Below are 24321 nucleotides of genomic sequence, written 5' to 3'. Positions count from 1 at the left end.
ACAGCCAGGCGAGCTGAACAATTGTTGGGGGAGGGTGCGTTTTAGTTCAAGACAGCATTTGATGGACAAAATTAATGCAGTAAGTTGTGTCATACAAAAAAGTTTTTTTTACCTAAGCAAGCCTAGGTTTGTTTAGGTGGAAGAGAGAGCCTGCAGATTTTAATAACTTAACAAATGATGTTTTAAATGTATTAAAGCATTCTATCTGCATTTAGTTTACATTTTTTCAGATTCTTTGGTTCTTGTGGAATTAGCCACTGCAAGATTTATTTAGCTGAAGTCCACAGTCTTAAAAGAATCAGAGAAAAATTAAATGCAGACAGATGCAAACACAGAATACCAACAAGTCAAAAGTGATGAGTTATTTGAAAAATAAACAGAAAAAGAGGGTTGATGGAGGCCCAAAAAAAGGATACGATCTCTGTGTTGATGATGACCTCTAAACCATTGGGATGGAAGACACCGCTGATGTTCATGTTGAACTTGTCAAACTTATGGATGGCCTGAGCAGTCCGCACGTCCCACATGACGCCATCATTCAGGACCAGGTCATCCGTCGGGTTAAATGTGGCACAGTTGCGCTTGTAATTATTGGCCAGGTCAGGGTTGTTTAGGGTCAGGGTTTTCTGTCCGGTTTGAATGTCATATATCTGTGGAAATACAGAGATACACAGCAAGGCAATAACTTATCTTGTGTCGTTCACAAGCCAAAAGGCATCTGTATCTGCTCACAGACTGCAGAAGCATTATTAGCTCATTCGTTTTCAACTCTCCTTTTTCTGGATATTTATCTACAATTTCTCAGGTTTTAAGATATATTTAACTTGATCTTTATTATATTTGTGTCACTCCAAAGTGCACAAGTACTCTACAAAAGTTAAAACTCCAGACATATAACTCAATTCACAAAAACAATGTAATTGAAAGTATTCATCTGCTTTGACAACAAAGACAACATTGCAGTTGGGGTGATTTCAAAACGAATAGAGCTAGAACTCCACTCAGTCACCTAATTTCAAAGGGAAAACTAAACACGGAATAACCATCATAAGACTGAATAATCCTGTCTAACATATTGAAGGCTTTCCCCACATATACAGCACTTTCAGTCTGAGGTCATGAACAGGATTTCTCTTGGCCTCATCTCTTTAACTGGAGATGTGTCTACACTAGAGCTGGGCAATAGGACGATGTAATCGGATATCGTCAATACCTGACAAATATTCCAATGCCAATTGCGACACTCATTGACAGACGATGTTCAACAAGACTGGGAAATGACAAAACCATGGAGCTGTGAAGTTGGCAAATATATTTAATAGTAGACCAATGTATGAAATTAGCACACGCGACCTGCCAAATGCAGGTATTTCATGCGCAGTGTCCGATAATTTTGCTCATCTTCCTGCCACTGTGGCGGGCGACCGGTAAGACGTCTCGGAGTGACATGACAAGACATGCTGTTAGACACAAAGAAAAACACACACTTAAAAAAAAGCTGTCAATGCGCATACCTGATTTGCTTTTTTTTTTTTTTGCTTTCAGAGTTTGTGGTTAACAGTCATTGTGAATGCAACTCTGCAGGTTCACTAATACACAGTACTGTGCAAAAGTTTTAGGTACTTGTGAAAAATGTTGTATAGTGAGGATTTCTTCCAAAATAATGCCATAAATAGTTTTCATTTATCAATTAACATCATACAAAGTCCAGTGAACATAAAAAAGCTAAATCAATATTTGGTGTGACCAACTTAGCCTTCAAAACAGCACCAATCCTCCTAGGTACACCTGGAAACAGTTTTTCTTGGTTGTTGGCAGATACGATGTTCCAAGCTTCCTGGAAAATTCGCCACAGTTCTTCTATCTATTTAGGCTGTCTCAATTGCTTCTGTATATTCATGTAATCTCAGACAGACACTATGTTCAGTGGGGGGGCAATGCCATCTCTTGCAGAGCGCCCTGTTCTTCTATTCTAATCTTTTCTATTTGCAAAAGTAATGTTTGGGAGTCTAAAAATGTATTTTTCTTATTGACACACTAAAGCTGAAGATATAAATAACCATCTTAATACAAATTTTTGTGAAACATCTTAAGTGCCTAAAACTTTTGCACAGTACTGTGTGTATATATAAATATATATATATATACACACACACACACACACACACACACATACATTTATACACACACACGCACATAGTTGTGATCAAAAGTTTGCATACCCTTTGAGAATTGGTAATATATGTACCATTTTTAAAGAAAACATGAGTGAGCAGGCAAAAAATTTCTTTTATTTCTTATGGGATTCATATTCAACTGTAGGTTATAACAGAATGGCACACTCATAAAACAAAACATGGCCAAAAAAAAAAAAAAAGACCCCTGTTCAAAAGTCTTCATACCCTTAGTTCTTAATACTGTGTATTGCCCCCTATAGCAATGACAGCGTGCAGTCTTTTGTAATAGTTGTCTATCAGGCCCCAAATTCTTGCAGGTGGTATAGCTGCCCATTCGTCTTGACAAAACGCCTCCAGGTCATGCAAAGTCTTTGGTCGTCTTGCATGAACTGCACATTTGAGATCTCCCCAGAGTGGCTCAATGATATTAAGGTCAGGAGACTGTGATGGCCACTCCAGAACCTTCACCTTTTCTGCTGTAACCACTGGAGGGTCAACTGTGCTTAGGGTCATTCTCATGCTGGAAAGTCCAAGAGTGTCCCATGCGCAGCTTTCGTGCAGAAGAATGCAAATTGTCTGCCAGTATTTTCTGATAACATGCTGCATTTATCTTGCCATCAATTTTTACAAGATTCCTTGTGCCTTTAGAGCTCACACACCCCCAAAACATCAGTGAGCCACCACCATGCTTTACAGTGGGGATGGTATTCTTTTCACTACAGGCCTTGTTGACCCCTCTCCAAACATAGCGCTTACGGTTGTGACCATAAAGTTCTATTTTGGTCTCATCACTCGAAATTACTGTGTGCCAGAAGCTGTGAGGCGTGTCAAGGTGTTGTCATTTGTGGCACAGTAAAGGCTTCTTTCTGGCAACTCGACCATGCAGCTCATTTTTGTTCAAGTATATTGTGCTCCTTGAAACAACCACACCGTCTTTTTCCAGAGCAGTTACCTGTGGGTTTTTCTTTGCATCCCGAACAATTCTTCTGGCAGTTGTGGCTGAAATCTTTCTTGGTCTACCTGAACTTGGCATCAAGAGATCCCCAAATTTTCCACTTTTAATAAGTGATTGAACAGTACTGACTGGTATTTTCAAGGCTTTGGATATCTTTTTATATCCTTTTCCATCTTTATAAAGTTCCATTACCTTGTTACGCAGGTCTTTTGACAGTTCTTTTCTGCTCCCCACGGCTCAGTATCTAGCCTGCTCAGTGCATCCACGTGAGAGCTAACAAACTCATTGACTATTTATACACGGACACTAATTGCAATTTAAAAAGCCACAGGTGTGGGAAATTAACCTTTAATTGCCATTTAAACCTGTGTGTATCACCTTGTGTGTCTGTAACAAGGCCAAACATTCAAGGGTATGTAAACTTTTGATCAGGGCCATTTGGATGATTTCTGTTATCATTATGATTTAAAAAGAAGCCAAACAACTATGTGATGATAAATGGCTTCATATGATCACTATCCTTAAATAAAATATAGTTTTTTTTTTTTTTTTGCATGATCAGTCATATTTTCAAAATCAATGCCAAAATTTCACAATTTCTGCCAGGGTATGCAAACTTTTGAGCACAACTGTATGTGTGTATGTGTATATATATATATGTGTGTGTGTGTGTGTGTGTGTGTGTGTGTGTGTGTGTGTGTATGTATGTATATGTATATATATATATATATATATATATATATATATATATATATATATATATATATATATATATACATACATATACACATACATATACACACACACACGCATATATATATATATACATATACACACACACGCTATATATATATATATATATATATATACACACACACACACACACACACACACACATATATATATACATATATATATATATACACACACACACAGGCAAAAAAAGTGTGTGAACCCTTTGGAATCAGCATTTACAGTATGTATACATTTGTCTTAAAATCTGGTTTGATCTTCATCTAAGTTACAATAATGAACAAACACAATCTGTTTCAACTAATACCATACACACTATTGTATTGTTCTTTTACATACTGATTACATCATTCAGAAATTCACAGTGTAGGTTGGAAAAATTATGTGAACCCCTAGGCTAATGACGTCAACAAAAGTTAATTAGAGTCAGGAGTTGGCAAAACTGACATCCAATTAATGAAACATGTTTGGAGGTGTGGGTTAGAGCTACTCTGACTTATAAAATAGCATGGAACAAAAAAGATTTACAAGTTTATCAAGATATCCTACAGGATAAATGTCAGAGTGGCTGTGCGCCAGCTGAAGCTCTGTAGAAGTTGGGTGATGCAGCAGGACAATGACCCTAAAAATTAAATAAAATCCACTACAGAATGGCTTTTTGGAATGGCCTAGTCCACCTTTTGGAGTGGCCCAGTCAAAGCCCAGATCTTAACCCAATAAAGATGCTGTGGAATGACCTCAAGAGCCATTTACACCAGACATCCTAAAAATATGGCAGAGCTGAAGCAGTTCTGTGAGGAAGAATGGTCCAAAATTCCTTCTGAACGTTGTGCAGCTCTAATCCACAGCTACCGGAAACGCTTGAGGTTATTGCTGCCAAAGGAGAATCGACCAGTTATTAAATCCAAGGGTTCACTTTTTCCACAGCACTGTGAACGTTTAATCGGATGTGTTCAATATAAACATGAAAGATTTTAATTGTTTGCGTATCATCTTAAGCACATTGTGTTAGTCTGTACTTGTGACTTTGTATAAAGATCACATTTTATACCAATTAATGCAGAAAAACAGCTTATTCCAAAGGGTTCACATCCTTTTCCTTGGCACTGTGTATACACTGTATATTTATATATACGTACATGCATGTTTTTACAGTTTGGCCAGCATACAGTGATGCTTAGTCCAATCCGGCCCTCAACCTAAAATTAGTTTGACACCCTGCTATAGGATGCCTAAGCATCTTTGGTACTTGCGCCCCAATAACAAACAAATGTAAATGTATGGGTTAACAACTGACTTACATGTGCGATGTGTTCTTTTGTTCCTATCACTCTGTCCTGGGACAGTTTACTGAACTCCACATAATGATCATCCAGGAAGGAGTGCCTGGAAAGAAGTAGTCAATGAAAAAATGATGAAGTTTTTGGAAACTTGTTAAACCCATGTGGCAGGCCTGTACAGTGCGACAGTTCCACTCGTATTTGCAAATAAAAATGATTGGTAACACTTTCTATGAAGCCCGTATTTCAAATGCATTGTAAAGGCATTATAATGCATTAGTAATGTCTCATAATACATCTTATAAAATGTTATAACGTCTCAAATAGTTGTAACCACATTTATAATACATTATAATACTTAACTATTCATAGTTATACTTTAGAGTATAGAGCATTATAATACAAGCAACATCCAATTTTATCTGAAGTTATAATGTATTATATATATTTGTAATATATATATATAATAGGTTTGCATTAAGTGCCAAAAGCAATATCTTCTTATCCAAAATATATTTGCAAGTGGTTATAAGACATTACAAGTCATGCTGAAAATTATATATTACACATGCACAAAATACAAAATAACACACAATGTAAATTTTGAGATATTACGAAAAACACTTGTAAAGCTACAAGGTTAAAATATATCAGAAACTCTCTCGAAAAAAAAAAAAAACATTTATGTTGATCACACATACAAGAGTAATAAAAAATAAAATAAAAAATCAAACTGATTTTATACTGGACTCTATTCAATTAACTAATGTTTGTGCATCTTATTTGGAGACTTATTTTATAAATAACTTCCATTGCATAAGTTTGACTTGTATGTTACAAGTTTATGTTATGGCTGTTTATATGAAGATTTTACTTTTGTAACTTAAAGCAGGCAAAGACCACTTATAATATGATCATGCAATAAAGCCTTTTGACTGTTTACACTATACAGCACTTTTTCTATAGCACGTTTAACTTTATTAACTTCTGCTGCATTAATATTGGATGTTGCTTGTGTTATAATGCATCATACACCAAGGTATAACTATGAAGAGAGGAAGTCTTATAACGTATTATAACTTTAGTTATAATTATTTATAAGAAGTTATAACTTATTAAGATGTATTTTGACACATTATGAATGCAGTATAATGCATTTATAATGCCTTTACAATGCATTACAAATATGGGCTTCACAGAAAGTGTTACCAAATTATTAATTATAACATGCAGCACCAATTTTTAAACCCTTAGCATTTGTTCAATAAGTGTAATTTCCACCTAGGAGGAGAGCTGTAAACAAAGAACATGTACATTGTAGTACTTTTTAGCTAGTTGCTGTGGACATTGTCAGGGTTACAGTTATGTTCTTTCTATGCTGCACGCAAAAAAGAAATGGACAGAAACTGATGCGATCAATAAAAATGCAAGATTTTTATTTTTGTTTGCCAACAAAGTCTGTGAGCATCTATTTGCTCAATTTCCAGAGGACGAGCTTAAAAATTGGTGCAACTGAATTCAGCACATTACTAAAATTTAGAGAAACAGCATAGTAGGACGCATTCCTCTACTAGGCTATTTAGATGAATTTTTCAGTGGTCTATTCTTAGACTATTACAAGTAATATTGTCTTGTATTATTTACACTTTGCCAAGAATCAGTTTTTCAGCATTTAAGCCTAAATACATTGATTTACGTAATGCATTATTTCCTGCGATTTTGACTAATGTTTAAATACATTTATGCTGCCTAATTAAAAATGAAGAGTCTACAAACCTATTTACAACATAAGCTGCTTTATTTGAAGCATCTCCTGTCTTTCTGTCCCCTAATTTAAGACCTACGCAAAGGATATTTAAGACCTACGCAAAGGATATTTAAGACCTTTTAAACTATGTTAGACTTTTTATGGCCTAAAAATTTTAAATGAAGATATTTTAATACTTCAAGGACCTGTGGTTATCCTGCTAAAAAAGAAAGCGTACAGTCCTGCCATGTGGTGTAGAATATTAAACCCAAATGAATTCAACTCAAACCTCTGTAGAACACTAGCTCAACTAGCACCCCACCAGCTAGTTGTTTTTTTTGTGTTATTTTTACAAATGTTCTTGTTTAGAATCAACTGATATCACTCGTATGCAAAATTCACATGCTCCTGGTGTCCCTTAACATGAAATAAACAGGAAAGTAATTAAACACACACACATACTGTATATATGTATATAGTCTATTTTAGACTAACAAAAATGGTGTGAGTTATAACTTGAGATAGGATATGTTCTGCCCATGCCACACAGTGATAGAGCACACAAACAGCTTAAGGCCATTGGATATGTTTAGTTGCAGCTTGTGGACTGCTCTTATACACCCCGGAAAGGTCTGTCAGATGGTTTTAGCATTTTGTATAGAGCACATCATCACAGTGGCAAGGGGTATTCCTTTACCTTATGGTACAGGTGGGCCGGCAGCTCTTATAAGGTGCCAGTACGGTAGGGCTGGGTATCGCCAACCACCTCACGATACGTATTGTGATACATATTTGATATATCAAGATATCCTGAATCAATTCAGATTTACAAGCTTTCAATTTCAATTAATTTGGGTATATTTCAGTTATAATGTCCATTTTTCTCACATACAGTATGAATGAAATTCTCTTTCTACTAATGCTGTTATTACTTATAAATGGACCATCGAAATTACAGACATATTAATTTTATTTTAATATAATTTTTTGGTCATGTGTAACATTTTAGCTATTTATATTCATTAAAAGTCCATGTATTCCATCAAAGAAAATGAGGTCTTGAAATTGCATATACAGTATTATATTGCCATTATATAGTATTATATTTGTCATTATATATATATACATATATATATATATATATATATATATATATATATATATATATATATATATATACACACACACACACACACACACACACACACACACAGAATATGGATCTTAAGTATTGACACAATATCATGAAAAAAAAAAAAAGAGGTTTTGTATGTTGGTTCAAAACCCTCTTAAACTGGATTTTTTTTTTTTTATTCTACTCTCAAAGTAAATTTACACTATCATATTTTTTGTTATGTAATCAAATGAATAATCAAACCACTGGCCTGCATTAAAGGAATAGTTCACCCAAAAATGAAAATTCTCTCATCATTTACTTAACCTCATGCCATCTCAAATGATTTTGGGTAAAAACAGACCAAAATGTAACTTCCTTTTCATCTTGCATTGCAGTCTCTAGGCACGATTATAATTCCAAGCTCGATTACACTTCCTAGTGCTTGATGCATGCCCAAAGTGCTAGATGGTGCTAGGAAGTGTAATCTAACTTAAATTCATGATCCCCAAGGAGACTGCTGATGTCAAGATTTATAGTGAAAAAGGAGTTATATTTTGGTCTGGAGTCACTGGAATCATATGCATTTTTTTTGTTTTTTGCTGCCTTTGTACTTTAAAATTTTGGTCACCATTCACATGCATTGTGAGGACCTACAGAGTAGTGCCCGACCGATATATCGGTATCTGCATATATGTTTACCGATATGTGCAGATATGAAAAGTTTTTTCAGAACATATAATGCAGAAAACAATGCTTTAGAATTGGTGTTATAATGTAGTTTGTCCAGCAGAGCTCCGACTCCACTGTTTACAGAGCTGACGGTGGCTCTACACACAGGGCGGAGTTAAGCGGTGCGGAGTTAAGCGGTGTCTTCTCGGTAAGTTGCTAACTAGTTTGTTAAATACATACTGGAAAGTTAATATACAATGACTCCATTTTCCCTTTTCAATATAACTAATATAACGTTAACCCTGTCCCTGACTAGCATGTCACTCCTGTTTATCACAACTGTTTGCTGTAAGCCAGCTATAGTTTGTCAGTGCAGTCAGTTATGTAGCAGATTGAAAGGTAAACAGAGCATCTTTTTGCAGCTCAGCAGACAACGGTGCGGTGGTGGATTGTGTCTGTTGAGTGTTGATTTCACGCTACGTCATTACCTAGTTGGTGAGACGCAATGCTGGTCCATCTTTTACTCTCCGTGACAACGAGCTTATAGCTAACCACGTAGCTACTTTCACTGCTTGTCAGCAGAGTGGAAGCTAATGTGTAAACCTGTATTCACTAAATTGTTTTGTTCAGGATTCATAGTTTGGTACCCCCTTCAACAGAACAATTCCAGTCGTTGCTTTTATAAAATGTAAAAGTCTGGTTTTCCACCGTTGGAAGTTTCACCTGAACTTGTATAGCAGAATACGGTGTAACACCGCTGCCGCTGTTTTTCTTCTTGTCTCGGCAGGTGTAAAAGCTTCTTGTTTTACAGCCTGACACTAATTAACTGGCAGTATTAAAATAGTCAGCATCTGATACTAAACCATACTGATGTTTATTTAGCTATTTATTTTATTTGTATTTATTCTTTATTATAAGGGTCAGCAATTGACTTATACTAAACAGTACTGATGTTTATTTAGCTATTTGTTTTATTTTTATTTATTCTTTATTTGAATGGTCAGCATTTGACTGATACTAAACAGTACTGATGTTTATTTAGCTATTTATTTTATTTGTATTTATTCTTTATTTTCTCAGTGTTCATTTCTAGAATTTGTTGACAATGTATAATAATAATGTCAAATTCTTTGATAAAAATGTTTACGATAGCAGCCTTCTGAGTACCTTTGCATAGTCATATCGGTGCAAAATTGGTGAACAATACACACAGAAAAGGTCTGTTTTCATTTCAGCTAAAAAATTAACGATATTGGCCACCATATTGGTAATCGGTAAATTTTCCCCCTCTAAAATCGGTATCGTCTCAAAAATCCCATATTGGTCGGGCTCTACTACAGAGCTGAGATAATCTTCTAAATATCTTCATTTGTGTTCTGCAGAAGAAAGTCATTCCTTTAAGGCAAGTGTCAACTATATACAGATTTTTGTTGAAAGATTTAAATGTATTCTTAGGACAGAAGTATTTTTCATGAAAAATAGAAACTCAAGTATGATGCATGCATGATGTCACATTTTTATCGGGACAGGTTGTCATTCGTGTTTTAAATGTCATAGATTTATACAATTTATAAATTACAATATTTGTTGGCCAAAACAATGATTTTATATTTTTGTACATTACCTTTTCCATTTTTGTTGTTGCATGAATCGTTTTATTGCCTTTGTTAATATGAAACCTACTCCACTGGTTTAATGACAGACAAAATTGTGACAACATGCCCCACAATTAGAGCAAGTTGTCACAATAGGTAAATATGTGTTCAATGAACTGTATCTTTTTTTCTGGGCAAAAACTCAACTTCTTTTTTGGTAGCCAAGACATCTAGATATGTGTCTATCCAGAAATTGACTTAATAATAAATTAAATTAACAATAAATTGACAGAAATAAACCAACCCTGAGAAATATTCACTGAAGTTTATCTTTATTGACCAAAAATATAAATATTGTGATATAGATTTTTACTTATATTGCCCACCATTGTGGAAATCACTCCCCAGCATATAACATCCATTTTATCCCACCATATAGCATAAATTTAACAATCCAACTTCATAAAACTGAAAATGGCCATCAGACCATACAGTTACAAAAGCTCTGACTCTATCAGTTGTCTGTTCATGTGTGCATGTGACTCACTTCATGATGAAGACGGACTTCATTCCCCAGAGTGCTGATAAGGGATAGCTCCAGGAAGCTGACGTCAACAACAAAGAGCCATCCTGCCAGAAAGAGAATACATGAGTATCAGATTGACTGTTAGGCTGTTAATATTATACACTAAAGCAGTTGTCTGTGAGCCACTGGATAAATGTCTAAATTATTCTACTGAACTATGAACAGTATTGAACTGCAGAACTGAGTATACAGGTTTGGCTATGCTTGTGAGGGCCACATTTTATAAAATGTCCACACAAATTTTGTGAAACATGGCAAAAACAGACTGAAGTAGTCCTCACTATTTGAGATGCTAACAAATTGGCCAAATCGTGTTTTGCTTTTAATCTACTGATATTAACATTTATATAAGTGAGGGTTAGGTTTAGGGCAGGGCTCTTTAACTACTTCCTTGCGAGGGCCAGATTATCCAGATGAAAACTTGAAGGGGACAAAACAGTTTTCTGTATTTATCTCATCTTGCACTTTCATTTAAAATAACGTTAAAGGTGCCGTAAGCGACATTTTTATAGAATGGTATGGAGAAAATATTTCTTCTCCTGGAAAGTCATTACTGAAAAAAGTGTCCAAAGGTATCTCACCAGCCTCTGTGACAGCACTAGACTGTGTAAACAGCAAACAAAAATGTGACTAGGCCGCAAACACATTCTTTGATCATCCAATCAGAAGACTTTGATGTGCTTTCTGCCTGTCAATCATCTTGAATGTTCTCGTAGTGTAGTTCAGGTTTAATGTCATATTCAGATTCATAACAGTTGTCAGCTGAGGGCGCCATTTAACTACTTTTGTGTTTTACACCCACGAGAAGATGCAAATGCTGCTCTATTGTTCGGCTGACAGTCTTAACATTTGGGAGGTGGTGTTTTGAAAAGAGGGGGCGTGTCCAATACAACAGCTCAGTCTCATGGAAGTTCCTGAACGGCTAAAATCGCTTACAGCACCTTTAAAATAAAAAAAATTAAAATAGTCAGGTCTGGCCATAAATTCCTTCTAATCTTGCAAAAAACAAAACAGATTTTAATGAACTTTACTTCGAAAATAAAAGCATCTTTCTAAATAAAAGCAATGATAATGTTAACATTGTAGGGGTTTTGTTTACAAATTATCAACCCACATAAAAAAGAATGGTCATCTAATACAGAAGTGTCATTTTGCACAAAAATACATTTACATTTAATTTGCTTTTTGAAAAAGAGAGAGAGAAAGTTACTATTCCTCCTTTTTCTCTATACCTCCCATTCAGTGAGGAAAAATTAGTCCTGAAAATATTGTGAATTTGCACACAGGACCCAGATATTTGTACAGATTATCATAGGTAAACGGAGAACAATCTGATTTTATGCTGTTCAGGTCTGAGAATGCTGACACAGCTGTATATAGAACCAAACATAGTCAGGATATATGCATATATGCAGGACAGGTTCAGTGGCGCTTAATTCACGTTATCACTTTTAACGAGGACGTCATGAGACGTCCGCTTAACACTTTAAGCGGCGAGAATAAAAGCAAACGTTTGTGTATATCTTTGAAGGTTTGCTTTGTCATCATCGATTTCTCTTTTGTTGACCAAAATGTGCATATGAGCTGACACCACTTCTGTAACAATTGCTGAGATAATTGTTTACGTCTGTAGATTTGACCGTACTCCACAGCTAAGCAATTCACATAAATACATTTGATTGAATAAGACACAATCAAATGCTCACCTAAACATGCTGGGTCCATGTTTTGCAAAGCAGTGTAACTGAACTATATGGCCAAAAAAAACAAAAAACAAACTCACTTAGGTCTGGAGAACTTACTACCGCAGAATGCTATTGCACACGCCACTGAATGTTGTTGCTCACGCCTCTGAAAATATGTGCAGTGCTGTGGGTCTCCAGAACTCGTGTTGAGAAACACTGCTCTAGATGACTCCAGGTGTGTGTGTGTGTGTGTGTAAGTACTTAATACATTTGAAATTTGGCATATACATATACCAGATCTTGTAAAAGTGATAATTCCTCTCTGGCTAATTTGGTTACTACAAACGCTCTCATTGTCAGGCAGTTTGAAGCATCAGTGTGCGTGCTAAAACTCAGAGTGCGTGACCAGGATAGATAGTGTTTAAAGCAAAGTTAGCATGTCACGTTACTCTGTGAGAATTATTTTATTATCTATGCATCGTGTTCCATTGTTTAAGAGGAATCTTGTAATGCTGAGCTTGTTTGTACAAGCTTTTGGTGTGTGTGTATTTATACTCTAGATGGCTCCAGATGTGTGATGGCTGAGCTGTGGCAGCTGTAACTGGCTTCTTCCTGTCCACTGAACACATTGTAGAGTTTGAGCTGTCCAGTGCAGGTGCCCAACATCAGGAAACGCTCTCGAGCCGAGAACGCACAACACATGAAGCCACTCTCATCCTCCTCAGCTTCCCTGAACACAGATATCGGCCGGAATCTGAACACACGTGCACAAACACACACACACAGATCATTGTATTAACAAGCAGCCAAGCAAGATGTAACAAAGAACTTTGTGATACTTAATACTGATAACATTAAACATTATACAACAGTTCTGGTCTTGGTTGCTGATAGGTTATATTAACAGCTATTGACATGAAAAATCTGTTCACCAGCTACTGTGTATATCATTGCACAGTACCCATCGAAGCCAACTGTTAAACTTAGTTTACATGTCAGGGACAATATCTTCTAGGTGGAAGAATGATAATTAATCAGTTTGATTAATAAAATGATTTACTCAAAATTTGTGTCCTCAATATTTGTACTATGTAGTAACCATTCTATAAAAGCAACGATGTAGTTCTGCTATAATGTAAGAATACAGTAACTCCTCTGTACATCATACCCAGCAATGCAATTTAGCTTTAATTGTAATCACAATATAACTTAAGGCATTCTAATAGAGTCATTGGTAAATAGAGGCATTTCACTTTTAGGCAGTCAAACATTTGGGGTTTGAAGAGTTCTAAAATGTATAGTTTCATGTCTTTCATGTGACTCTATACTCCCTTTTAAAATAAGTAGGATATACTATAATAAAAAAGGATAACGTACAGTTCGCTTCATGTCAGTGTCCTGACTGGCTGACTGACTGCACATTATCCTGTACTACATTATTTGTAGTTAGAAACTTCAAACTTTGATTCATTTTTCATATTTATTTTCATTTATACAGTATCAATTACGTAGACCTCGGGAAAATGTTTTCTTACATGCATATACATACAAAAAAATAACATGGTATCGGTGCGATTTCACACAACTGTACCTGCTGAAGATAAGGTGCCTGTCAAAACAGCCTCCGTCAACACCACCATATTTGGGGTAGACCACCCTGCGTGTGTGTCGAGATGTGAAATTGGTGGGTGCCTGACGTCTTTGCTTGGGCTCGGGGCACTGATGGGGTGTAAAAAGGCTGAAGGGTGGACATGTGGTCACTGGATTCTTGCAGCGTGCATGCTGCTCTCGCAAATACTCTGTTATAATACTAGAAAAAAGAAGACATGAGAAAATTTATTTTTAAGCTGCAGTGTGTAATTTCTGGGCCACTAATGGCACCAAACAGAAACTGCAAAACTAATGATCGTTTCCAAACATATTAGCTCTGTTCCAAACCCGAGAGAGCTGCCTCACTGTCAACATAGGTAGCTACCTACCAACCCAAATGCAACTTCATAATTGTCTGATTTGAAACTCAATACTTAGACAGCAAGTTCATTTACTCAAGCACAACACAAACAGCACTTCTTACAAGAACCACAAAAGAGACGCGACAAACCATCAAAGTTGATTCCAATAGTCAGACATTTGCATGTTACTAACAACACATAATAATAATAATAATAATAATTATTATTATTATTATATCTGCAAGCAGCAATTACGGGCCAAGCACAGCAAAGGCATATAAGAAAGTATGATTGGACATCACAGGTTATGATTTTAATTGTACAATTGCTAATATTACAATACAATATATTGTAACTTAACCAATAGGTGGTGCTGTCACCAAATTTGTATGGGGCGGTCAAGGTGTGGTGACAATGAATCATACAATGTTTCATGTCAAAACACCAAAGCAATGCAGAGATACAGGCTCATATCCTTTTTGGAGTCTTGCCGTCTAATTCATTGATGCGCTATTAGAGAACCGTTTGGTCTATTGAAAACTTTTGATAGATTTTGTCTTGAGTGTCCCTATATAATACATGCCAAATTGTGTGTGATTGGACATACGGCCTAGGAGTTAAAAAAAAAAAAAAAGTAGGTTTTTAATTACATTCAAAATGGCAGACAGGAAGTCTGGCTGACTATTGCAAATTGGGTAACATCGTACTCGGCATGAACCAAGGAAGCTAATGACCCAAGTCTCATGACAATAGACCAAATTAATCAAAAGTAATAAGCACTTAATTATATCCCCAAACTTTTTGAGTACCTTCAGGGCATGGCCCGATGACACACCAAATTTCCTTACCATACGCTAATGCGTTTGTAAAATACAGCATATTACATCAAAATTTTAAATGGCCGACGCCCAATATGGCCGACATATGAAACTGGGGTATCATTCGAATCCATATGCCCCAAGGTATCTAAAGAAACTAGTCTCATGATTTTAGGCCAAACTAATCAGAAGTTATAAGCAAAAAAGCAAAAAAAAAAAAAACTGTAGAAAACCACTAAACCAGTAGGTGGTGCTGTGCCGAAACTGCTCAGGAATCCTCAGGGCAAGATGGCTGTGATGGTTTGGTCTATCATCATGAATTACATAAATTTTTTCATTAATGTCTCTAGATGATACATGCCAAATTTTTTGCGAATCGGACATATGGTCTAGGAGGAGTTCGAAAAAGTATGTTTTGCTGAAAATTCAAAATGGTGGAAAATCTAGTCGGGCAGAAATTGTAATCATAGTATCCATTCGACTTGTCAAGGAGTCAGAGGAAAAAATAGATAGGGATCAAACATGTTTTTATGGCATACTGTATGTTCAGACTGTCCCGTGTGCCTAATTTCAAAACTTTCCTATGTACAGTTCTATGGGCTGCCACAGACATCAAAAGCGTAATAATAATAATATGAAAACTAACAGAAACAATAGGTGCCCAAGAATTTCACACACCATTGCACTTGTGTATATGGCTGTGTGACAATAAAGTGATTTGATTTTGATTTGATCTTTGGTGCTTGGCCTCTAATAAGAAAACTAACAGATACTGTACAACAGTGGCTCCGCACCTTCGGGGCTTGGCCCCTAATAAGAAGAACACTAACATATAAAGTTGGGGCTTCCCACCTTCCTTGCTCATAAGTACACACATATACTGAGTGAAAAAAGTGCATTTCAATTACATGGAACCAATGTTTTATTTAACTTTTTATCGAATGATCTAATTATTTTTTTCAATTTCTTTTGGTGATTTAAGAGAGACAGAAATAACACATTTTACCTTTAAAATAAATTAGCTTTTAAAATGAATCATGCAAACAGAATAAAAGATGTATACAGACATAACATTAGCAAAAATTCTAAACTAGGCATTAAGGGAATAAATCTAGCCTGAATGAGGAATAGCACACCTGTCTAGAGTTGGTGGTGAGGGCATATGTCTGTCCAGCTGCTTCTTCATGGCTGGACTCTGACTGAACGCACCATGATCTGATTTCTGTCTTAACACTTTTGGCCTCTTCCCTGCTGCAGCAGCACACAGCGATGGTCGTTCCCGCGTAAACACAATACGCCCAATGAGAGGAGAGCCATTACTTTGGTGAGATGCTGTAGGAGGCGGCGGGGGCAGAGCCTGTGAGGTGGAAGTGCGGGGCTGGGGGTGATGAGGTGGAGTATGAGGGGTGTGGCCACCTAGACGTGCCACTACCCCGTTAGTAAGCCGAGGAGTCCGGGGGATAGCGACAACAGAAGCAGGTGATGTTGTGACAGACACGGGAGGGAACGGCGGCATGCTAGCGTGACTGTGCACGTGAGCATGCAGTCCCATGGGCAGCTCGGCTTCTTTCGTTAGCATTGTTGCGGTATCCATAAGACCTTTAGATGAAAGATGATTCCGAATAAGTAACAGAAGTTCTTTCTCAGGAAATGAAATGCGTGACTGTGCTACAACGCTAGCCCGCTGCAGCCGAGCCAGAGAAACGTCCGTGCCGATGAGCAATGGCTTTCCAGACACTCGCTCTATCAGTTCTGCTGCATACTTGCAAAAGCGTACATGCTCGCTGCGCTTGTCCTGCAACACAGGCTCTTTCATGAGCTGTTGGATCTGTCCGCTGCCGAACAGCGGAAGCTTGCTGATGATTTGACGCACGGCGGCGCTACGTGCTAATCCAACCAAAGCTTTGCACGCCAGAGCACGAATCTGATCAGCATCGGTGATAGGCATTTTGACGGTGAGCAGGGACAGCAGAACCTTTATGCCATTGTTGGACTGAACGACGTTCCACATCTTGGCCAGGACACTTTCGCTGGCACGATGAATCTGCGGCTGACGCCTGCGCGGAGTGCCGGAGATGAACTTGCCAATGCTGGAGACGCGTTTGTCAGGAGCGCAAACGCAGTTAATAATCACCTGCAGGGCAGATTTCTGGATCTCCGCATCATTTATGAATACCTCGCCCTCTGCGACAACCAGCACTATGCTCATACCTGCAGACCGCAGACACAAACTCAAGTTAAAACGTACAACACAATGAGATTGATGTTAACATGTACATAAGCAATCCCAAAAGTCTTGCACTTTGTAAGCCCATAATCTTAAAGGAATAGTTCACCAAAAAATAAAAATTCTCATGATTGACTCACCTTTAAGCCATCACAGATGTGTATGTCTTTCCTTCTTCAGCAGAACCGAAATGAAGATTTTTATTAGCACATTTCAGCTCTGTATGTCCATACAATGCAAGTGAATGGGTGCCTGAAGGTCCAGAAGGCATATTTAGGCAGCATAAAAGTAATCCACATGACTTCAGTCAATCAATGAATCTCTTCTGAAGCAAACTGATAGATTTGTGTAAAAAATAAATTGATCATTAAAACTTTAGTAACTTTTAAAAAACACTTCCTATTAGCAGTGGACGCATCACGGAGCTGTCACGTGACGCAAGCGTGATGGTGCGTTCACACAAGAAGTCTTTAGCACAGGTTTTGTTTACAACAGAGAACAAATGTTACATGAGTGTTAGGTCATTTCAAACAGCACAGGCCAGAGGTAATGATTTGAAGTTAAAAACATTTTAATTATCGATTTGTTTCTTGCACAAACCAATCCATTTGCTTCAGAAGACATTAATTGATCGACTGGAGTCATGTGGATTACTTTTATGCTGCCTAAATATGCCATCAAACAGCCAGCAGCCTGATGGCACCCATTCATTTGCACTGTATGGACATACAGAGCTGAAATGTGCTTATAAAAATCTTCATTTCGGTTCTGCTGAAGAAGACATACAAATCTGGGATGGCTTAAAGGTGAGTAAATCATGAGAGAATTTCCATTTTTGGAAGAAATAATCCTTTAATAAGTACCATGAGGTTAACAAAACATAGAGAAACAACCCCTTTTACAACAACTAGTTGATTATGAACACGTTCTTCAACTTTAAAGCATACTTGATGTGCTTATGTTACTGCGGGGGAAACAAACCCAAGGGGGCAATAGAGTAACCTCCAAATGCCTGAGCCATTAAACCAGATATATTACATAGGTAGCTAGCTATAAACATGCCGAAAATTTAACTAACTTTTGCTTGCTCAGCAAGATTCTCTTCAAACTTTTGCTTTACCATGACAACAGTTGCCCTGAAAGTAATGAGCACTATTTCAAATGAACACTATAGCACCCCTGTCCTTAGAAATTCAACATGTATTTGTGTTGTGTCATGACTAGCATTCTGACATATTTCAGAAGGCAACAACTCATGTAATTGACCCTGCCTTGCTAGATGCGCTTGCATTGATGTACTTCCGTAGAGCAGATACAGAATAGATACTCTCACCGACAGTGGAGATGGTTGAACCGCTCTCATCCAACACAGCAACATTCTGCGATAACAGCAGCTGAGTTTTAGGAATGACTGTCAAAATGCTCAAGATATCCAAAGCATACCTCACTGTGTCGGCCCTGCAGCAAACATTTAAAATAATCAATAAAACACAAAAACTAAAAAAAAAAAAAATTTAGTGAAAAGCATTTTTAGACATACTGTATGAACAAGCATACATTAATATATATTTTTATATCTTGAAACTCTCTCTTCAAAGCTGTGGAGTGCTTCTGTGATAAGAGATGGTAATGATCACTTAGCATCCTCATACTTAAGTAATAATTCATCAATAACATGCACTGATAAGAATTTTATTTGAATCTAATTTAATTTCATATAATTTCCTCTTAATTATCTGAATTAACAATAATGTTAACTTACTAAGCTGAGTTAATGGTTAAAAAAAAAAAAAACATTATTCATTACCAATCAAATTTTGGCTCGCAGTAAGTTTTTAACTATTTAATTTACTTGTTTGGTAAGGATTTTAATGCGTATTTCCAAACCACTCTTTAACCAATAATTCCTCACCTGCCATAATATGTTCTCCAGTCACAGGCAATAGAAATTAGCTGCAAGAGCAGCTGGACACAGGACAGTTTATGGAAGACCTCAGCAGGCTCCCAGTACAAACGTGCTGGTCCATACTCAATCAGAAACTCCACCATCTCCACCACCTGCTCATGTGTGTAGGAGCATGCCTAGAAACATTAGTGCACACACAAACATTCAATTCATTTGAAGAAAATGTTCAAGACAATTATCTACAACAGAGTTCAAACTGTGCCAGAGATAAACCTTATTCTCAGCTTAGCATTGGCATTGCTGTTGTCTCTTGGAGTGAGACTCAGCACTTACATGGTATTGATTCCAACCCAGACAGAGATTATAATTTTTGGCCCAAGTGGCTGTGTAAAGAATATTACAGACAGTATAGGGCCCCTCTCATCCAATTTGCATACCCATGTCGTATTCCCTGTTATCTCAGAACCTCTTCTTAATATTATTAACTCCTTGCTATCCTTACGACATATCCCATGAAACTTTCAAATGGCAGTTATCAAACATATTAAGAAGCTACAGTTGGATCCTGGAGAATTGCCTAATTATAGACCAATTTCAAATCTCCCCTGTATGCCGAAAATACTAGAAAATGTAGTGTCCTCCCAACTATGTTCATTTCTACAGAGAAATAGTATACAGTTGAAGTCAGAGGTTTACATACACCTTAGCCAAATACATTTAAACGTAGTTTATCACAATTCCCGACATTTAATTGTAGAAAACATACCCTTTCTTAGGTCAGTTAGAATCACTACTTTAATGTGAAATGTCAGAATAATAGTAGAGAGAATGATTTATTTCAGCTTATTTCTTTCATCACATTCCCAGTGGTTCAGAAGTTTACATACAATTTGTTAGTATTTGGTAGCATTGCCTTTAAATTGTTTAACTTGGGTCAAACATTTTGGGTAGCCTTCCACATGCTTCTCACAATAAGGTGCTAGAATTTTGGCCCATTCCTCTAGACAGAACTGGTGTAACTGAGTCAGGTTTGTAGGCCTCCTTGCTCGCACACGCTTTTTCAGTTCTGCCCACAAATGTTCTATCAGACTGAGGTCAGGAATTTGTGATGGCCAATCCAATACCTTGACTTTGTTGTCCTTAAGCCATTTTGCCTTTGACTTTGGGGGTATGCTTGGGGTCATTGTCCATTTGGAAGACCCATTTGCGACAGAGCTTTAACTTCATGGCTGATGTCTTGAAATGTTGCTTCAATATATACACATAATTTTCCTTCCTCATGATGCCATCTATTTTGTAAATTGCACCAGTTCCTCTTGCAGCAAAGCACCCCCACAACGTGATGCTGCCACCCTCATGCTTCACGGTTGGGATGGTGTTGTTCGGCTTGCAAGCCTCACCCATTTTCCTCCAAACAAAACGATGGTCATTATGGCTAAAAAGTTCAATTTTTGTTTCATCAGACCAGAGGAAATTTCTCCAAAAAGTAAGATCTTTGTCCCCATGTGCACTTGCAAACTGTAGTCTGGCTTTTCTATGATGATTTTGGAACATTGGCTTCTTCCTTGCTGAGCAGCCTTTCAGTTTATGTCGATATAGGACTCTTTTTACTGTGGATATAGATACTTGTCTACCTGTTTCCTCCAGCATCTTCACAAGGTCCTTTGCTGTTGTTCTGGGATTGATTTGCACTTTTCGCACCAAACTAAGTTCATCTCTAGGAGACAGAATGTGTCTCCTTTTTGAGCGGTATGATGGCTGCGTGGTCCCATGGTGTTTATACTTGCATACTATTGTTTGTACAGATGAACGTGGTACCTTAATACTGCTGAAATAAATCACTCTCTACTATTATTCTGACATTTCACATTCTTAAAATAAAGTACTGATCCTAACCTACCAAAGACAGGGAATATTTTCTACAATTAAATGTCAGGAATTGTGAAAAATGTTTAAATGTATTTGGCAAAGGTGTATGTAAACTTCTGACTTCAACTGTACACAAACATATATACACACACACATACACACACACCGATCAGCCACAACATTAATACCACCTGCCTAATATTGTGTAGGTCCCCCTCGTTCCGCCAAAATAGCGCCAACCTGCATCTCAGAATAGCATTGAGATGCTATTCTTCTCACCACAATTGTACAGAGCGGTTATCTGAGTTACAGTAGACTGTCAGTTCGAATCAGTCTGGCACTTCTCTGTTGACCTCTCTCATAAACAAGGCATTTCAGTCCACAGAACTGCCCCTCACTGGATGTTTTTGGCACCATTCTGAGTAAATTCTAGAGACTGTTGTGTGTGAAAATCCCAGGAGATCAGAAGTTACAGAAATACTCATACCAGCCCGCCTCGCACAAACAATCATCCATGCGATTATCTAATCAGACAATCGTGTGGCAGCAGTGCAGTGCATAAAATCATTCTAATACGGGTCAGGAGCTTCAGATAATGATCACATCAACCATCAGGATATGGAAAAAATTAGATCTTAGTGATTGACCATGGCATGATTGTTGGTGCCAGATGGGCTGGTTTGAGTATTTCTGTAACTGCTGATCTCCTGGGATTTTCACGCATTGAAACAAAAAACATCCAGTGAGCAGCAGTTCTGTGGATGGAAATGCCTTGTTGATGAGAGAGATCAACAGAGAACTGAAAAAGTCTAGATAACCGCGTGGTGAGAATAGCATCTCAGAATGCTATTTTGAGATGCAGGTTGGTGCTGTTTTGGCAGCACGAGGGGGAGCTACACAATATTAGGCAGGTGGTTTTAATGTTGTGGCTAATCGGAGTACATAAATATATTATATATACACTCACTTTCAAATGCTTTTATTTTCAGTAAACTTAACGTGTAAATATTTGTATGAACATAAAAAGATTACACAATTAAGACATATACTGAACAAGTTCCACAGACATGTGAATGGCCCTAGCCTTCACCCTCCGATCCAACAGGTCCCAGATGTGCTCAATGGGATTGAGATCCGGGCTCTTCGCTGGCCATGGCAGAACACTGACATTCCTGTCTTGCAGGAAATCATGCACAGAACGAGCAGTATGGCTGGTGGCATTGTCATGCTGGAGGGTCATGTCAGGATGAGCCTGCAGGAAGGGTACCACATGAGGGAGGAGGATGTCTTCCCTGTAACGTACAGCATTGAGATTGCCTGCAATGACAAGCTCAGTCCGACGATGCTGTGACACACTGCCCCAGACCATGATGGACCCTCCACCTTCAAATCGATCCCGCCCAAGAGTACAGGCCTCGGTGTAACGCTCACTCCGACGATAAAGGCGACTCCGACCATCACCCCTGGTGAGACAAAACCATGACTCGTCAGTGAAGAGCAGTTTTTGCCAGTCCTGTTTGGTCCAGCGAAGGTGGGTTTGTGCCCATAGGCGACGTTGTTGCCAGTGATGTCTGGTAAAGACCTGCCTTAACGGGCCTACAAGCCCTCAGTCCAGCACATCTCAGCCTATTGCGGACAGTCTGAGCACTGATGGAGGGATTGTGCGTTCCTGGTGTAACTCGGGCAGTTCTTGTTGCCATCCTGTACCTGTCCCGCAGGTGTGATATTCGGATGTACTGATCCTGTACAGGTGTTGTTACACGTGGTCAGCCGTCCTTCCTGTCTCCCAGTAGCGCTGTCTTAGGCGTCTCACAGTACGGACATCGCAATTTATTGCCCTGGCCGCATCTGCAGTCCTCATGCCTCCATGCAGCATGCCTAAGGCACGTTCACGCAGATGAACAGGGACTCTGGGCATCTTTCTTTTGGTGTTTTTCCAGAGTCAGTAGAAAGGTCTCTTTAGTGTCCTAAGTTTTTATAACTGTGACCTTAATTGCCTACTGTCTGTAAGCTGTTAGTGTCTTAACGACCGTTCCACAGGTGCATGTTCATTAATTGTTTATGGTTCATTGAATAAGCATGGAAAACATTGCTTAAACCCTTTACAATAAAGATCTGTAAAGTTATTTGCAAAATTCTTTAAAATACAGTGTCCTGAAAAAGGGACGTTTCTTTTTTTGCGGAGTTATATATATATATATATATATATATATACACACACACACATACACACACACACACACACACACACACACACACACACACACAGTTGTGCTCAAAAGGTTGCATACCCTTGGAGAATTGGTAATATATGTACCATTTTTAAAGAAAACATGAGTGAGCAGGCAAAACACATTTCTTTTATTTCTTATGGAATTCATATTCAACTGTAGGTTATAACAGAATGGCACAATCATAAAACAAAACATGGCAACAAAGAAAAAAACTGAAATGACCCGTTCAAAGGTCTGCATACCCTTAGTTCTTAATACTGTGTATTGCCCCCTTTAGCATCAATGACAGCATGCAGTCTTTTGTAATAGTTGTCTATGAGGCCCCAAATTCTTGCAGGTGGTATAGCTGCCCATTTGTCTTGGGAAATGCCTCCAGGTCATGCAAAGTCTTTGGTCGTCTCACATGAACCGCATGTTTGAGATCTCCCCTGAGTGGCTCGATGATATTAAGGTCAGGAGACTGTGATGGCCACTCCAGAACCTTCACCTTTTTCTGCTGTAACCACTGGAGGGTCAACTCGGCCTTGTGCTTAGGGTCACTGTCGTGCTGGAAAGTCCAAGAGTGTCCCATGCGCAGCTTTCGTGCAGAAGAATGCAAATTGTCTGCCAGTATTTTCTGATAACATGCTGCATTCATCTTGCCATCAATTTTCACAAGATTCCCCATGCCTTTAGAGCTCACACACCCCCAAAACATCAGTGAGCCACCACCATGCTTCACAGTGGGGATGGTTTTCTTCTCACTATAGGC

General features: G+C 37.9%; 1 protein-coding gene across 2 annotated transcripts in view; it reads right to left on the bottom strand.

Annotated features, from left to right (window-relative positions):
* Window positions 1-24321, bottom strand: part of LOC127415220 (DDB1- and CUL4-associated factor 1-like) — a 174971-nt gene that overhangs the window by 84032 nt on the left and 66618 nt on the right. For both annotated transcript variants that reach the window (XM_051653873.1, XM_051653872.1), the window contains exons 12-19: window positions 19474-19643; window positions 18895-19019; window positions 16471-17545; window positions 14156-14374; window positions 13120-13318; window positions 10841-10923; window positions 5187-5271; window positions 417-650 (exon numbers count right to left, since the gene is read on the bottom strand). In XM_051653873.1, coding sequence (XP_051509833.1) covers window positions 417-650; window positions 5187-5271; window positions 10841-10923; window positions 13120-13318; window positions 14156-14374; window positions 16471-17545; window positions 18895-19019; window positions 19474-19643 — 2190 coding nt within the window. The remainder of the gene's footprint in view (window positions 1-416; window positions 651-5186; window positions 5272-10840; window positions 10924-13119; window positions 13319-14155; window positions 14375-16470; window positions 17546-18894; window positions 19020-19473; window positions 19644-24321) is intronic.

This window comes from Myxocyprinus asiaticus, chromosome 24 (assembly GCF_019703515.2).
Source record: "Myxocyprinus asiaticus isolate MX2 ecotype Aquarium Trade chromosome 24, UBuf_Myxa_2, whole genome shotgun sequence".
Classification (NCBI taxonomy): domain Eukaryota; kingdom Metazoa; phylum Chordata; class Actinopteri; order Cypriniformes; family Catostomidae; genus Myxocyprinus; species Myxocyprinus asiaticus.
The sequence above is the reverse complement of the archived record's forward strand: the minus strand, read 5'-3'. Positions and strand labels throughout refer to the sequence as shown.